Here is an 18,857-nt window from a genome sequence, read left to right on the forward strand (position 1 = left end):
AACAATACTCAGGTAGGCTGTGGCATTTAAACAATGCTCAATTGGTACTAAGAGGCCCAAAGTGTGCCAAGAAAAAATCCCTCACACCATTACACAACCACCACCAGCCTGAAGCATTGATACAATTCAAGATGGAATGTTGTTTACGCCAAATTCTGACCCTACCATCTGAATGTTGCAGCAGAAATCGAGACTCATCAGACCAGGCAACGTTTTTCCAATTTTCTGTCATCCAATTTTTCTGAGCCTGTGTGAATTGTAGCCTCAGTTTCCCGTTCTTAGCTGACAGGAGTGGCACTGGTGTGTCTTCTGCTGCTGTAGCTCCTCTGCTTCAAGGTTTGACGTGTTGTGTGTTCAGAGATGCTCTTCTGCAGACCTCGGTTGTAACGAGTGCTTATTTGAGATACTGTTGCCTTTCTATCAGCTCAAACCAGTCTGGCCATTCTCCTCTGACCTCTGGCATCAACAAGGAATTTTCTCCCACAGAACTGCCTCTCACTGAATCTTTTTCCGACCATTCTCTGTAAACCCTAGAGATGGTTGTGCGTGAAAGTCCCAGTAGATCAGTAGTTTCGGAAATACTCTGACCAGCCCGTATGGCACCACCACACCACGTTCAAAGCTTTCCTCCCCATTCTTGCTCAGTTTGAACTTCAGCAGATCATCTTGACCATCTACATGCCTACATTTTGCTGCCATTTGATTGGCTGATTAGATATTTGTTAATGTGCAGTTGTACCTATGTGGCCGGTGAGTGTATATATAGTATTATTTTGATTATTGTTTTTACATTTTTAAAAACCATTTGAATTAGCAACTCTGTTGCATACCTGTTTAACTTTTTTATTTAGCTCATCCTGCATTTTTACTTTAAATAACTGTAGGTTTAAAAGACATGCAGGGGCTTGCTGTGCCCTGGGAGCAAAGCTGTTATTGGTATGTCGAGCACAGGCCCATCGTGCCCAACCCTCTGCACAGGGGATTTGATTGGAAATGGTGTTTTTCCAGCAGGGCAATCATTCAGGTATATGATTCTTCACTAAACAGACATGGGGCAGAGGAGGAAAGACAGGCTTCTGGATGCCGCTGAAGAATTTGTTCACTCTGACGCATACAAACAGTTGTGGCCCGTAAATTACAGATAGGCTCGGTTTTGCTTGACATATGATGGATCTTTATGTATTAGTTTATGTATAATACATGTATATGTATTAGTATCAAAGAAACACCAGACGCAAAATCCCTCTACAAAATACTTCCATTAATCTCTCTCTCTCAAAAAAAAACAGAATTAAATGCATCTTCATGGCTTTCACCAGCAGAAATGTATTTCAACCATCTCTGAGATGCAGAGAATGTCTTTATTGACATTTCTTTCTTTTTTTTAAAGGCAGTATTTGTCACTTCCTTTTCATTGTGCTGAGCAGACGACGATGTGTCTGCGAGCCCCATATGAGAATTTAATGCATTCTGATGGCGGCTGTGTTGTCGGCCAAGTCAAGCTGAGCCTGTTTTTGTGATTAAACAAAATGAAATTACTGCCAGCAAATGGAAAGCATGATTGATTTTCTCGGCAGATACGGTGTGCGGCTACGCAAAGGCTTGTTTAACTTCATCACAACAAATCCAATAAGGGCTGACACAGTTTCACTCTCTACGGTCCTCAGAGCGGGTCAGGGACTCTTCTGGCTTAAATGTGTCTCCCAGTGGAAATAGATACAGAGATTTTCCCGCATACAGTATTAGAGGGCTGTTGACAGTTGAATAATATACATCTGTATATAACAGTAAGTGCATGAGTGTGTGTACGTGTGTAAGCCATAATTTAAACATCCTGTCTTCATTTTGCTCGAATGTTACCATTCTGCCTCGTGCAGCAGCAGAACGGAGATGATTAATTATTCCCCTCTTTTCAGTAATGACTTCCATTACTGCCCACTTGTGATTAATTAGTGACAAGATAGAGTGTGTATGCCACCTCCCTGCCCAACTGAATCACACCCCCTCCACCACTGACTGGCCAGACTGTCTAGTTCTGGTGGACGTCGCCCACAGTTACAGATCACTCACGTTCACAGAAATAGACATAAATACTGTATGCTGTAATATACCTCAATATGTTTTTTTTTAGTATAGGCCGATTATTTGTGCAGCAGTGAATCAGATGTCAAGGTAATGTTTTTCATTGACATTTTTTTTTTGTAGACTGGGATTTTTGTCACCTTTGTGTAAGGTTTTCAGGCATAACAAAGTATTCTGAAGGTCATGTATTCTCAGGCATTCAGCAACAGGCTTGGATTCCCCTCTGGTTTAAAAAAAAATTTAACTTTCTAGTTTTATATTTGATATAATCCAAAACTGTTCATCAACTGTTCTACTGAATATAATATACACTACAATTCAAAAGTTTGGGTTCAGTAAGATTTTATTTTTAAAGAAATATACAAGGATGTGTTAAACTGTTTTCAACATTGATAATAATTAGTAGGTGTGTAACAGTATGCGTATTTGTATTTGGTAAATATGTGTACATATTTAATGTCATATAAATATTATGGGCCCTATCTTGCACCCAGCGCAATTGACACCGACGCATGTATCATTCCTATTTTGCACCCGCGCACAGCGGAATTTTCCCTCCACAGACGCTCGCCGGTAAATTAGCAAATGCCTTTGCGCTCCCGGGGGCGGTTCAGCGCAAAGAGGAGGCGTGTTCCGGCGCAAACGTATTTTGCAGGTTTAGAAAACAATTCCGCCACTGACCAGGAAAAACCTAGTCTAAAGTCAGTGGCGCGTTGCGCATGTTATTCATATGCTATTTTAAGGGCACATGCTTGGCCATAATCAATGTAGCGTGTGCACAATGCGCATACACTTTGCTTATCTCATCTACACACAGACGCAGCAGTTCTCATTTTTAGAAAACCATACATTATTACAAGGGAAAATATTAACACACGAGGGAAATCATTGTTGTGTCCATGAAGATGTGAAAAAATAGGCATAAATCTAGCTTACACATTTATCCAAATTATTATACACCTGTTTAACTGAAGCTAATTTGGGTGTGTTTCTCCATCCCCAATGTCATTTCTCTGTGTTTTACGGCCCTGACGAGAACGTCGATCTCCTCGGCTGTGAACCACTCCTGGCGTGCACCTGGCAAATCCGCCGTTATAATAGCAATCCGCCATGGAACAAGCGCGCCTGCTCTTAAAGGGAATGTGAGATGTCGCTCTGATTGGTTAATATCACGTTACACCCAAACCACACCTATGAATAATGAAGCTACTTCAGACCAACCCATTTTATATTTGCGTCGGGCGCAAGACTCATTTATCCCGCCGGTATAATAGCAACAGCGCCCAAGACCCGCCCACAAAGTTACTTGCGTTTCGCGCTTGATACTTGTGTTTCAGATCGTTAAAATAGGGCCCATATGTTTCTGTCCTGTGTTTACAGTTGTAAAAATGAACATAATTAATTTGATTTGCATTACTATATCTATTTTTTTGGAATGTAAAAAAAAACAAAAAAACATTTCGTTTACTCTTTTAGTTTTTTGTTTTTTACTCATTTGTTTTTCTCTTCTCACCGTAATTTAATTTTAAAAAGTGATACTGCCAAGCACATGTGTGTTTATAAGTTAAACCCTAGTAAATTCATAAATTGCTATTTAAAATAATAAGAATTATGAATTAAAAATGTTCAAACAAAACCTATGTCTTTGAATTAGACTTTTTAATTCTAATTGTAAAATCTATAATAGTTCCACTACAAAATTCAAAGCATGTCCGTGATTGAGCTTCTCTTGAATTTGCCACAGGGAAGCTGCCAAATGTTCTCTCTCTGGCTCCTGAAAATCAGGAAACTGATTTTCCAGCTATTTCTAAACATGAGATAGGAGGAGTTGTTTCCCCCTCTGTTGGATCATTTGCTCTTTATAGTCTGAGTGAAATGAATGTGGTTTGTGATTGCATGACTATCGAAACTGTGGCCAAAAAAATGCTTAACAAAAGCAGTGGGTAAACATTAAACAGCAGAAAAGATTTCATATGCAGCAAGGACAAGAGAAAAGCGCTGAGGCTGGACAATAAGGACTAGTGGAAGAGAGGTGAGAAGGAGGTCAGGAATCTATCAGGGCCCCTGGTATTGCTTTGAGGTGAGACCTGAATATCTGAGATAGAGGATTAGTCTGTGACTGACCCGTTGTGTGTTATCTGTTCACAGTCTCCACATGGGAAAGAACGACCTGCTGACTTTTTACGACGGCGATGACCTGACTGCAAAGATATTGGGCCAGTACGGCGGTTCCCGTCCTCGCTTCAAACTCTACACCTCCATGGCTGATGTGACCATCCAGTTCCAGTCGGACCCTGCTACCAACATCTACGGCTACAACAACGGCTTTGTGGTGCACTTTTTTGGTAATGGCTTGTTTAACCCTTTCTATGGCATTTTCTCAGCTTCAAACATGTACGGTACATATTCAAAAGTTTGGTGTCAGTAAGATTTCAGCAAGGACACATTCAATTGATCATAAGTTACAGTATAAATATTTTTGTTGTAACAAAAGTTTTCTATTTCAAATAAAGGCTGTTCTTTTGAACATTCTATTCACCAAAGAATTCTGAAAAAAACTGCTGTCAATATTGATAAGCATCATGTGACACTGAAGACTGGAGTGATGGCTACTAAAAATTCAGCTTTGTCATCACAGGAATAAATTACATTTTAAAATATATTCAAATGAAATTGGTTATTATATATTGTAATAATATTTCACAATTTTACTGTTTTTACTGTATTTTTATCAAATAAATTCAGCCTTGGTAAGCAGAAGAGACTTTTTTCAGAAACATTAAAAACTCTTACAAACCCCAGACTTTTGAATGGTACTGTATGTCAGTCTCATTAATCTCAAATGTAGTCGGATGAAGCTCGTTAGTTATCTGCTTATGAGATTTATTTGAGATGCCGCAGGGATTGCCAATCTCAGCTTGATGGAAAGGTGGTGTGGAGACGAAAGAGGGAGAGAGAGGTTATAGAGCAAGAGCCACAGCTGGTTTAGTCCTCACCTTTCCTGGGGATAAAGTGAAGGTCTTTCTATCAGCTTCTCTCGGTGGCCGACTACTGCGCGACATCAGATAACATATAATAAGTTCTATTCTGAGGCTGGAGGAATGCAGATGATTCTTCGAGTGGACTGAAATGGACTGTTTTTCCATTTCCTTCATGCAGCACATAGGGAAGATTCCTCCGGCAGCTCCTGCAGGAGCAGAGGATATGGCCTTGCAGAGGCGCTAACAATTACAGTGCGTGTTTGTACTCATTAGCCACATTTGCCGGGTGCCATGCCCTCCACAGTTTTGCCACTCTAAGAATGGACATCAGCAAAACGCCTGCCAGCTGTCTTGTGCTGCTCTATTCGTATTTTAATCACAGCCAAGCTGATTCCTAGCATTTCATTTATCAGTCATTAGGCACAACACCTGTGGTTTGTTCAGGGACATGGTGATAAACAAAGAAATTGTTTGCAAGCATTATTGAACATTCTGTTTCTCCCTCTCTCCCTCTTGCTCTGCTAATCAAACTAATTGAGTCTCACTTCATAGGAAAGAAGTCACGAATGAGAACTCACTGATGTCTCAGTTGTTGCTTAGAGAAAGGTGTGAGATTAAATGAAAAGAAATGGAGACCTTTATTTAAAAGGATAGTTCACTCATAAATAAAAATCCTATCATTTTTTTCATCCTCATGTTGTTCCAAACCTGAATTGCTTTATTCTGTGAAACTCAAATGAAGATATTTCAAAACTGTTTTTGTCCATATAATGAAAGTAAATCGGTACCAAAAACAACATTGGTCTCCATTCATGTTCATTGTATAAATAAATAAAAAAAGTTCTTCTTTTATGTTCCATGAAAGAAAAAAGTTTGGAATGACATAATGGTGACTGAATGATGACAGAGTATTCATTTTTGGGAGAGCGATCCCTTAAAGATTAAATTAGATCTCACAGATGTCGCAGTCAGATTAGAATGGAGAGTAGATTAAATGGATTTATATTAAATGCAGTCAGATTAAATGGAGAGTTTTTCCTTTGGGATGAGACGTTAAACCGAGGTCCTGACTCTCTGTGGTTATTAAAAATCCCAGGATGTCCTTTGGAAAAAGAGTAACCCCGACATCCTGGGCCAAATTTGCCCATTAGCCTCTGTCCAACATCATGGCCTCCTAATCATCCCCATATATCTATATATACTGATTGGCTTCATCACTCTCTCCTCTCCACCAATAAGCTGGTGTGTGATGGGCGTTCTGGTGCAATATGGCTGCCGTCGCATCATCCAGGTCCGGTTGATGAATTCCCCCTTTCCATATGTAAAACTCTTTGAGTCCAGAGAAAAGCTTTATATAAATGTAACAAATTATTCATTAAGAAATTTCCTCAGTTGCATTTGGTTTGGGAGAATTTGATGAGAAATATTTGAGATTACATGATAATCTCTGACTTTTCATTGCAAACATTGGCATGTTAGCAAATCTAAGAGCATTTATGAGATCACTTCAGAAAATTTGAATCTTCCAAACATGAAATCCTCCAAAATGAAAATTCTGTCATCATTCATTTATTCACCCTCTTGTCATTCTAAACCTGTATGACTTTCTTTCTTCTGTGGAATTCAAGAATTTGTGTTTGTTCAATATTCTGAACAATGAAAGCATTTTGGTGACCATTGCCTTCCATAGTATGGACAAAAAACCACTAAAACATTTCTTCAAAAGTCAGAAATTGTCAAATGATCTCAAATATTTCTCATAAGATTCTCCCAAAACAAGTAATCTGTGTTATGCAAACATTCACTTTATAGCTCTCTATCGTCACAGTATCTAAGCAATTATCTCATATGATTGTAGGAGAAATATCTGACTAAAAGTTGATGCATCAAATCATTTTTTTTTTTTTTGCAGAGGTTCCCCGTAATGACACCTGTCCAGAGCTTCCAGAGATCTCTAACGGCTGGAAGAGCACATCTCACCCTGACCTGGTGCATGGCACGGTGGTGACCTATCAGTGTTACCCGGGCTTCGAGGTGGTGGGCACCGAAATGCTCATGTGTCAATGGGACCTGACCTGGAGTGGAGACTTGCCCAGCTGTGAGAGAGGTGAAAACACATTCACACACATTCATGATGATAACCACTCTCTCTAAAATCCATTTTCACCCCATTTCCAAACCAGCACGCACTGCCTATTGATCAAGAGCAATGCTGTGCTCTAAAACTAGATGAGCTTTTGAATTCCATTTGAGGGGGGAATTTCACAAGTGCCTGTTCGCCTCTGCAACTCGGTCCCATTCAAGGACTGGTGAGGAGTGAAGGAGGGCTTTGTGGGTAATCACTCACTTTTCTTTCAAGGGCGACTTTACGGATGAAGCAGGCGCCATTTCACTTCGCAGTATTGGTGCATCTTCCTCTATGTGCTCACGCCTTACGATACCTTTGTGAAGATGATTTCTGTGATTTGAATTGTTATTTCATTCTACACCCCCTTGTGAGACCAGACCGCATCGAGTGTTTCAACAAATTTCAGAGCAGGGTAGCTCTGTTGTAACCATGGTCGCTCCAGTGATTGAAATTAAATCTTGTCGCATGGCTATTGTGTAGCTTGGACTGTGTGTGTGAGTGTGTAATACTGCAGGCTGCCGGGACGTCCGCAGACATTCGTCACTTGAAGTATCCGCAGACAAGACACACGTATGACCCTGGGGCCGCTGTCCCTCACAAAAACAGCAGGCCAAAAGCAGCGGGGACCGTTATCCGGTTCAAAGCTTCTCACCCGCCACGCAAACATCATTAATTTTACTCGCCTCTCCCGTCCCCTCTTCCTGCCCCTCTTCTGCAGGGGAGAGAATTGGGTTTGCAGCTGGGCAGGCTGGAGCGAAGTCATCTTTTTATTATAGAGCACTGTGTGTCCGTACACTGCCCTGAGATCAAAGTCACATGCTCTTCTTGCCTCACACTGTCTGGGTGAGATGAGCGGTGGCCCCTGGCACTCTGATTGGATGTGGAACCACATGTATGACTTGAAGAACAAAGAAATCAGAAAACATACTGATACAATGTACTTTGAGTGCACCATATATAACTTTGGATAAAAGTGTCTGCTAAATGCATAAATGTAATGTAAAAAAAAAAGCAGCAAAAGATGTGGAAACTGCAAGAATAACTAAATAAAATGAATAATTTCTTATAATTCAAAAGCATTGTTTGCCCAACTAATTTTTTAATATAAGTCATTGGTGCCACCCTCAGGTGAAAGTGAGAACTACAATACAAATCAACTAATTTGTTGACTAACTTTGAATGGCTAACTAACATACTGAAAGGGACCCTCTGTTACATATTGTGTAAACTTTAACATTGCATGTTTATAGTGCCATGTTAATGTATTTACATGTTTTATTATGAAGCTTACATTGCAAAGCCATTAAAATAGTAATTGTTCATGTAGACTACTGTTCAAAAGTTTAGGGTCAGTACAATTTTTAAGTCATTATTTTTATTCAGCAAAGATGCATTAAATCAATCAAAAGTGATAGTAACGAATTTTCAGAAAAGAAGAAAACAAATCTAATAAATGCTGTTCCTCTGAACTTTGTAAGAATTCTGAAAATTCAGCTTTGCCATCACAGAAATAAATTACATTTTGAAATATATTAAAATACAAAACAGTTATTTTAAATTGTAAAAATATTTCACAATATAATTGTTTTTACTGTATTTTTTACTGTAATTAAATGCAGCCTTGGTGAGCATAAGATACTTAGGGCTTTACTACATCAAATGCACGTAGTTCAACTGAAATTAATTTAATATTGTTTTAATATCAATATATTATTGTATTCAATATTTAATATTTGTAATATCTTTTCTTTACCAGTCCTGTCATGCCCAGACCCAGGCACAGTGGAGCACAGTCGCAGGGTGATGTCAGGCCCGCGTCTCATCGTGGGCTCGACTGTCCAGTACATCTGTAACAAAGGCTACTCACTGTCAGGAAACAGCCTCCTCTCCTGCTACCATCGTGACTCCACCGGCCCCAAATGGAGCGAGAAACTGCCCAAATGCGTTCGTGAGTACTTGATTTCATTTGCAAATAATCCCATATGTACACCTAAAGATGCACACACATTGTGGTTGTTAACTGTATAATAATTACAATTTAATCAACTTGCAGTGAAGTCTTTACAGTTTACAGTATAAACTCCAAAACCATTGAAGAAGAGCCTTTCTTTTTTTTACAGAAGTAGTAGTATAGAACTAACTTATCTACATTTGTACATGTGTGTGTACGTGTATTTGTGTTATATAGCTGAATCGTATGAGCCGTGTAGGAACCCCGGCACTCCCGCCTATACCATTCAGAGCTCCGAGAAGCGTGCGTATCAGGCTGGAGAAACTCTGCGCTTCTCCTGCATGAGTGGGTTTGAGCTCCAGGGTGAGCCTGTTCTCCGATGTGTCCCCGGGCACCCTTCCAAATGGAGTCATCCACCCCCGCTGTGCAAAGGTAGTCCGTGTGTTTTGCAATGTTCATGGTGTGTGATCTGCATACTATAACATTCAAGGTCTCTATCCTGTCTGCAGTGGATGTTTATTTATTGATATGTTGTTTCTCTTCAGGGAAGGGAGTGTTTGTTTTGAATAATTGGTATGACATGCAACATTTTCTCGTTTTGTTAAAAGCTCTCACTTTTCTCCCAGCGGTAACACAGGAGTACATCGATGAACGTAGGCTGGATGGTAAGAACTTTTGCATCTTAGAAATGCACATGTATTTGTAATCACAGGTATCCATCTCGACTTATTTGATGTATTTGCTATACTTTGTCTACTAGTGGCCAGTGCAGATTTCAGTATGGAAGGAGCCAGTGTGGCTGTTTCCATTTTCATACCAGTGGCTGTAATCATAATTATCATCTTGTCGATATATTTCTACTTTTCAAGGTAAGTGGTCCCAAAAACTTTTGTACACTTATTCTACACTTAAAGGGATAGTTCACTTTGAAATAAATTTTTGGTATGTTTTAGCTTACCTCAAGGGCATCCAAGATGTAGGTGTCTTTTTTTCCGCAGTAGTTTCAATTTTGATATTTTTAGGTCAAACCGTTCTTGTCTGTCAGTCATATAATGCAGGTCGATGGTCACTGTCTCAAAGAGCATGCACAGAGTCCAAATTAAAACAATTCCCCGTCGTCCAAATTAAACAATTGCCCATCGTAAGTACACATTGATGGCCTAAGACACGAAACGAGCGGTTTGTGTGAGAAAACGAACAGTATTTATATCGTTTTTACCTCTTATACACAGCCATGTCGAAGTGATCTGATCTGACGTGTGCGCAGACTGGTGCATAGATATATACACTAGATGTCGCCTTAAAGACATTCGTTCCAATGAACTGCCGTAGACAAGGCGACATAATAAATGCTTTTTTTTTTTTATTTATAGTTATTTTAAATACTTATTTTATCTCAACATTTTTACTGTATATTTGACCAAATAAATGCAGCCTTGGTGAGCATAAGAAACTTCTTTCAAAAACATAAAAAAAAACTCAAGCTGCATGATTGTGGATAAATTGAGAATCACATTTTTTTTGTTTCAAACTGAGATCACGATTCTCCCACAATTCTGAACAAACAACTTAACAAAACCTAATTTACAGGTTCTGACAAAATGTTAATTGCTGCAGTCTATTTAAAATGTTAAATTAATATGAATTATTCAACAACAAAAAATTAAATCACGAATGATTAAATGACTCACGCACAAATACTTCACTTGTTTCTTTACTGGATGAATCAACATTTTTGAACGAATCTCTTGAATGAATAATTCAATGACAAACACATTTTTTCAAGTCACTTGTTGCCACCTACTGGTGTAACAATGTAATTGATACAATCTTTACTTAAATCATTACTTTCAAAAGGTGATTTACTCTATTTTGAGCGCTTCTGTAGATATCAGTGTTTCTATCCGAATTATAAACTTTTATCTCAGTACTTCTGTGACCCTTTTAATTATTGTAATAGAAATAATAATACTGTGTGGTTGAAAAGACTGTTTGTGAAGCTGTTCCATACATGACAACTGCTTTCTCTGGCTCAGCGACAGTGCCAATGCAGATCTGAATGTTTCACTACGATCGTAATTCTCAAATTTTTAATAGATACAGGCGAATCATTGTCATTTAGGAATAAGATCGTGTACTGTTGGTGTTTGAATCGAGATCATGATCTTTTAACGATTAATCATGCAGCTCCACCACATGGTTTGACATTTTGTTATGTAATAATGCAATGAAATTTGTACAATGTTTGTGACAATGATAGTTTAGTTCAAATCTCTCTTCTCTGGTTCAAGCCAGTGCAAGGCATATGAATTGTTGATGTTTTTTTGTTTGTTTCAGGGTGCAAGGGAAGTCTCTACGCCTGTCTATGTCCACATCACCACAATATGATCACATCAGAGGAGAGTCAGCTTTTGAAAACCCCATTTACGAAACTGCAGTAAGTAAAGCATGTGCTCTCCAAAAGGCTACATTCATCGGCAACCTCCTCATCACTTGTAACAGAAGCGTATTACCCATCGCATCCATTCGTAGTGATATTTCAATGTAGACTGTGAGGTACTCATCTGTTCAGTCTTACAGGTGCACATCTGCACTTTGCACACCATCTGCGTTGCCATATTGTGGGTTCATTTCTGTAATCTAATTAGCTGTAAAGTGGCATTCTGGAGTTGAAATGAAGTAGCGCACAAAGCCACGCCCTCATCATCTCATCATTAACGATCACACAGATTTACAAAATTATCAGTGGGGCAGAACACCAAAGAGGATGTGACACATTTAACCTCATTATTGCAGTATATTGGCATATCACAGCCACCTCTGCTTCACCTGCTCTCATTGTTCAACATTCACATTCGGCTCAAAGAGATAGTTCACCTACAAATTAAAATTCTGTCATCATTTACTCCCTTTCATGTCGCTCCAAAACCTTCTTTCTTCTGTGGAGCACAAAAGGGAGAAATTTTGCACAATGCCGCAAGTGGATGGGGACTGATTGTTGTGCTCCAAAAGTGATCGTAAAAGTATCAAATGGTCAAATGGCATCATAAAACTAGTCCACATGACTCTGTAATTAATAGCTTTAAGTGACAAACAAACCTAAATTAATTTTGTTAGTCAGTGAAAAGGCTTATTTGTGTTCATGTTTACTACCGTTCAAAAGTTTGGGGTTAGTACGATTTTTTTTTAAAGAAATTAATACTTTTATTCAGCAAGAATACGTTAAATTAACGTTAAAATATTTTTATTTCTAATCAATTATGTTTAGTTAGTTTAGTAAAGACTCTCTATTCATCAAAGAATCCCCCCCCAAAAAAAAATCTATCACAGTTTCCACAAAAATATAAAGCAGCACAACTGTTTTTCAACATTGATAATAATATGAAATATTTCTTGAGCAGAAAATCAGCATATTAGAATGATTTCTGAAAAATCATGTGACAATGAAGACTGGAATAATTCAGCTTTGCCATCACAGGAATATTTTTTTTTAAACTGTTAAAAACAATTAAATAGTTATTTAAAATTATAATCATATTTTCCAATATTACTGTTTTACTGTACTTTTGATAAAATAAATGCAGCCTTGGTGAACAAGAGACTTCTTTTAAAACTATTTAAAAATCTTACCAATCCCAAGATTTTTAAACGATAGTATATGTATGTTTATTTATGCTCAGTTCTGAAGTATATCTTTGGCTATTGAAATTACTCTAGTGTGTGTGATCTTTATAAAAAGTACTTAAAAAAAATTATATTCAGTCATCAAATTACTGGAAAAATCAGGTAATTTCAGGAAGGGTGCCTTTTCATGCAGCTTTGATTTATAGCTCTGTCACGATGTGTGCATTTGTGAGCATTAGAGACATTTTAAAATCATTGTAAAATATTATCAACCCCAAACTTTTGAACCGTATATACAAACATGATACTTGTATGTTGTTTTTGCGTGATGCACCAGTTTTAGTTATGTGAAAATCAACAACCAGTGAGATTTGGCAGTTTGAATATGCTGAAGTCCATATAAATATGGAAAAAAAGCTTCTGGGAAAGGGAAAAAAGAAAGTCACACAGGTTTAGAATGACATGAAAGTGAGTAAATGATGACAGAATCATTATTTTTGGGGGGTGAACTATCACTTTCATGCAGAGAAAAATAATTCAGACTCTTTTTGACCTACAGTACATAAACTTGCTCAATCATTTACATTTGCACTTTCTCTTCTCTCTCTGTATCTGCATCCCTGAAGAACAATGAGGTGAGAATTTGACTGTCAATACTTTTACACTGATATATGGACCTTTTCCCCAGCCTGCTGCGTGTAGCATGTGTTACAGACTGCAGGTTATTCACACCTCTTATATGCTGTGCAAGTGTCCCTGCAGATCTCTCTCTGTATGCTGTAGCACTCATAACACAGTCCCAGCAGCACTGCCTGCATATACTAAACCGCTCAATAACAGTTTCTGGCCCCCAGGGCCACGTCTGCGTTTGACTGTATGTAAGTGTTGTTGCTGGACGGAGTGTGTGTGTGTGTGTGTGTGTATGTGTGCTGGTTCCTCTTGCACTGATGCCTTGAAGTCGTGTTCTCGGATTATGCGTGTCAGGAATTAAAGATGATGCAAACAGGGGATCACAAGCACCTCTCTTGGGTATGAAGAGACATGGGTTTGGTTTTACAAAAGATTGTTTACAAAAAGTAGAGCCAATTATTATTGTGTTTTGGATATTTAATTTCAGCATTTTAAAGGTTTTTATTTCATATGCGTAACTGACTTTGCATGCTCTCCCCCCACCCCCCCCATAAACATCTAAAGGCTTTTTAATACTCATTTGATAATCTACTATTTTGTGTACATTTGTGAGACAACAGCTTCCTAAATCACACATTGCCCAATAGTTTTCCCTCCAACTTCCATCATGCTTCCATTACTGATTATTATTTTTAAGTCCTTTTCATGCTTAAGTTGCATGGTATTTTTGATTTGTACAGAGACCTATGATTCAAAGCAGCCACCAGAGGTACTCTCTAGGATTCTGTTGTAAAGAAAAAGCCTGTAAGGAGAGTTGATCAAGGGAATAGCATCACATGGACGAGGCTGAGAAGGTTTGAATCACTGGTGTAGGGCGTCTCCATCTTTAGCATCTCTTTCATGTTGTGTTTGCAGCCAGCATTTGGTTTACATATTCCCACCCCTCACAAAATGAAATGAGATATATATACATATATATACATGAATGTTTATATTATATTTGATGTGTTTGTTTGTTTGGTCCACAGGACACGAGAGAATACGAAGTCTCCATTTAAATAAAACAAAGCTTGTTTTAGCATGGAGGACCGCGAGCCTTTCTCTGCCTTGTGGAAGATCTTCTCAGTTCCTCTCACATCTTGTGTAGCCAACTCTGCTCTTCTTCTCACCTGGACCTACCTTCTCATCTTTTCTCATCTGCTGTAAATATCACCTTGCTTCTGAGGACATCCACAAGCGAAGAGTGTGGACAACATGATATTATTTTTGTAGAGCTTCAATAGCATTGTCCTGGCAGAATTGCTTGTACAGTTTTTACCCGTAATTGAGCCAAATGAATTGATGAATTCAAAAGAATGACTGACAAAAGGGGAAACCATGTTATTTAGGTGACTGATGTCTCTCTAAACATATTTATTTATTTAAGTTTTTTTAATTGTCGCACTATTACACTCACAACACCCCCCCATCCCCCACCCCACCCTCCAAAAAAAATGTTTTATGTAATAAAATATTGGGCCCTATTTTAACGATCTGAAACGCAAGTATCAAGCGCGAAACGCAAGTAACTTTGTGGGTGGGTCTTGGGCGCTGTTGCTATTATACCGGCGGGATAAATGCCTCTTGCGCCCGACGCAAATCTAAAATGGGTTGGTCTGAAGTAGCTTCATTATTCATAGGTGTGGTTTGGGCGTAACGTGAAATAAACCAATCAGAGCGACATCTCACATTCCCTTTAAGAGCCGGCGCGCTTCTTCCATGGCGGATTGCTATTATAACGGCGGATTTGCCAGGTGCACACCAGGAGCGGTTCACAGCCAAGGAGAGAAATGACATTGGGGATGGGAGAAACCATGGGAGAAACCATGGGAGAAACACACCCAAATTAGCTTCGGTTAAACAGGCATATAATAATTTGGGTAAATGTGTAAGCTAGATTTATGCCTATTTTTTCACATCTTCATGGACACAACAGTGATTTCCCTCGTGTGTTAATATTTTCCCTTGTAATAATGTATGATTTGCAAAAATGAAACCTGAAAGCAAAATAGGAATGATACATGCATCGGTGTACAAAGTCAATTGCGCTGGGTGCAAGATAGGGCCCATTATGTATAATGTAAAATCACATTGTGAGATTAAAGAAAAACACAAGTATGAGAAATAGTTGCAGTTATGAAATATAGACAAAAATGATAGAAATTAACATTGAAATACAAAGTAATTGCACTATATAGCCGCAATTATGAAAAAAGACACAATTACCTTTTCATTTTCAGGCAGATATGAGCTTCCATAGCAATGACATACGGTATGTTCAATCTTCTGCTCACCGAGGCTGAATTTATTTTATGAAATGTAGAGTAAAAGCTGTAATACTGTGAAATATTATTACAGTTTTAATTTATTTGAATATATTTAATATATATATAATTTATTCCTATGATGGCAAATCAGAATTTTCAGCATCATTACTCCAGTCTTCAGTGTCACATGATCCTTCAGAAATCATTCTAATTTGATGATTTGCTGCTCAAGAAACATTTCTTATTATTATCAATGATGAAAACAGCTGTGCTGCTTCATATTTTTGTGGAAACCAAGATAAAAAATAAATCAGGATTCTTTGATTGAATAGAGAGTTTAAAAGAACAATGTAAAAGTCTTTACTCTTTATTAATTTTTACAGAATAAAAGTATTAATTTCTTGATAAAACTCAACTTTTGAATGGTAGTTAATCTGGAGGAGGGGGGGGGGGGGGGGGGGAGACACACTCTTTAAATCAATTGTGTAAAACACGGCAATTATTGAACAATTAAACCTATGCATGGTTTACAGTTAAATCTTTTTTTTATAATTATTTTCATTTTCCACAACCTTCAAATAACATCTGGCAGTTTTATAAAGTGTAGTGTTTTGCATGGAAACTGGTACACCTGTATCCAGTGATGTGAAGTGGGTTTCATTGGGGTGGTCTAAAGCATTTACGTTAACCTTAATTATGACTCGCCTGTGTGTACAGTGTCAAACAAAAGCCTGCTGGGGAAGTGCTCTCTATCTGCGCTAAATTTCAGCATTGGTTGAGTAAGCCAAAAGTAAAAATCCATGTACAGGAAGTTCTTGTAAATCATCCCTCCTTCACTGATCAATTGGCTCTGATTTTTTGATTTCCGTTTATTTTTATATGTTTTTATACATATGGAACAAAATAACAATTGACTGTACTCTTTCAGCAGGCACTCTTAATATATAAATATCTAAGAATGTACATAAAATTTGTATTAGATATGGCTTAAATGTATGTATATATGAGGTTTATCTATTATAGAATAGATCTTTGTTCATCATTTCACTCTGTCTGTTAATATCAATGATATGGATCATCTAAAAGAGTTATGTACTTGGTCTCCATTTGAATGTTGTCCGTATCGATTGAAATATTGTTATTTCAATGTAATTAGCAAAAGCTGCCAAAAACATCACACCTGGTCACATGACAGACTTGCATTGTGTGTGTACGTTTCAGTGTTTCACTGTCTCCAATTGAACAACAGTGTTTTGGGAACATAAGAAACAACATTTAATGGAATTCAAGGAACTCAAGTGCATTTTTCAATATGAAAATATTTCATACATTACATTCATATTTATTTAATTATCCAAAGCAATTTATGGGTGAGGAAAAACATGAGCAGTTCAGTAATATGAGAAGTGCTGTAGTCCAGAGAACTGAAAAACAGTGGAAGAATAGTTTTGAGTTTTTTATGTATTTTTTTTAGTGCATTGCAGGAATTCAGTCGTGGAAGAAATCTTAAAATGCATCTTGATGGCTGCAAGAAACTTGGCTCTTTGGGATTATCTTGATTTAAAATATATTTTTACTTTATTGTACTGTACTGTAATTATTTACCACAGCATTGTCGGAACATATCTTCAATTAAAAATGATATTCCATTGGATTGGGCTGTGTTATTTGTTCTTATATTGGGTATTGAATGGGTAAACTATTTTTACCCATTCTTCCTTTTGTTTATGATATTTCCTCCGTGCTTGAGAGAAAACATGACCTGCAGGCTTGGAGAATTATTCTGTTATTCTGCCAGACTAACGCTAGGAGGAGCCCTTCCTCTCTTCGTCTCAGTGCGCATGCGCAGACTTCATTCCAGCCTTGCTTGAGTCGAGTCAGAGGAGGGCAGCGCCAGCCAGTTAGCATAGCTACTAGCAATGGCTTTTCATAACAACACCTCTGCTCTTCACTGCTGTCATCTGAACACCATCCGCGAGTGTTTCTGCACATAAGGACCTAACCGCCGACAATCATTCCAGCAGACTTGCTTTGCTAAAGAGAGCGCTTTTCTAGTCAGTATGCGATGGGGACAGACAGCTGTGGATTTCTACACGCATCTTTGCAGGCGGCTGCTGCTGAAGCAGAGGATGCTGCTAGGCTAGCGAGCTAGGCCTTTACATCCCACATGAAACCTTCAATACTGCACCAGACAGCAACTTTTCATTCAAAATAGGAACGATATTTGCACTTAAATGAGAGTTTGAGCGATTCATCAGCTCTCGCTTAGCACCAGACCTCCGGCGACCTGTGTGCTTTTGTTTGTTGATGATAGCTGCTAGCTAGCCGAACATCGGAGCAGCCAATCCGCTATCTTGTTAGATTATCGACCAGTGACCAGTTTAATTTCTCCAGGACGGCTTAAGGACAGCAGATAAACCCGACTGGATTTGGAGAAAGCGAGAACTGTTGTCGGGTTGTGTGTTCATGCTACATTTCAGCAGTGTGAATGTGGGACAAAATGGAGACCCCGAAGATTCTGTACGATTTGGACACGTCTGGGGGCCTAATGGAGGTAAGCCTGTCTGCCCTTCAGCTGTGCCACAAATCACTGCCTTATGCGAGTTATAATACAGGCATTTATGGATTAAATGAATCCGAATGACAGTAAGTTGCAGAATGGACGTGAGTCGCTTTGGTGAGTTTATGTAGAGCTGGGCCTGTTGCAGAAACGTGAACAAAACTTGCCTATACAGCAACCGAACAGTTTTCGTTAGTGAGCTCACGTGACCAGATCTGATTTGACATGGAAAAAAAGTTTAATGACCCACTCGGTAGTTGAACGCAGTGGTCCAGGACTGCACACTCTGGAGGTTTCAATAAAAACTAACACCTGATTTTACTCCAAAATCTGCAATCAGATTCGGATGATATCCAAAACATTTCACTGGTAAGGTTGGAAACACCCGTTTAATGTGTGAACAGACTTTCTCTCCACTGACGTCTGTCACTATAAACATTTCAGGAGATCTTTGTGTAACACCACATGCGTGCTTCAATTATATTTGCCAATCTGTTCCAGCAAATTCAACAGCTGCTCGCACCTCCACGCTCCGAGGATGGAGAGAAGAGACGCAAACCAGAGAGGGAGACCAGAAGAGGAGGCCGAGCCACAA

General features: G+C 38.5%; 1 protein-coding gene across 4 annotated transcripts in view; it reads left to right on the forward strand.

Moving 5' to 3' along the window:
• sez6b (seizure related 6 homolog b) overlaps positions 1-15,216 on the forward strand; it is a 190,539-nt gene extending 175,323 nt beyond the window's left edge. Inside the window, exons 10-17 of one of the 4 annotated variants that reach the window (XM_082180477.1) lie at positions 4,231-4,427; positions 6,976-7,170; positions 8,948-9,139; positions 9,380-9,577; positions 9,769-9,807; positions 9,903-10,011; positions 11,480-11,579; positions 14,425-15,216. In XM_082180477.1, coding sequence (XP_082036603.1) covers positions 4,231-4,427; positions 6,976-7,170; positions 8,948-9,139; positions 9,380-9,577; positions 9,769-9,807; positions 9,903-10,011; positions 11,480-11,579; positions 14,425-14,454 — 1,060 coding nt within the window. In that variant the 3' untranslated portion in view covers positions 14,455-15,216. Of the gene's footprint in view, positions 1-4,230; positions 4,428-6,975; positions 7,171-8,947; positions 9,140-9,379; positions 9,578-9,750; positions 9,808-9,902; positions 10,012-11,479; positions 11,580-13,392; positions 13,637-14,424 lie in introns of those variants that run through there. The other 3 variants (XM_082180475.1, XM_082180476.1, XM_082180478.1) reach the window with 3 other exon arrangements.
• The last annotated feature ends 3,641 nt before the right edge of the window (positions 15,217-18,857 follow it).

Source organism: Leuciscus leuciscus (genome assembly GCF_965113295.1).
Source record: "Leuciscus leuciscus genome assembly, chromosome: 9".
In the NCBI taxonomy this organism is placed as follows: Eukaryota; Metazoa; Chordata; class Actinopteri; order Cypriniformes; family Leuciscidae; genus Leuciscus; species Leuciscus leuciscus.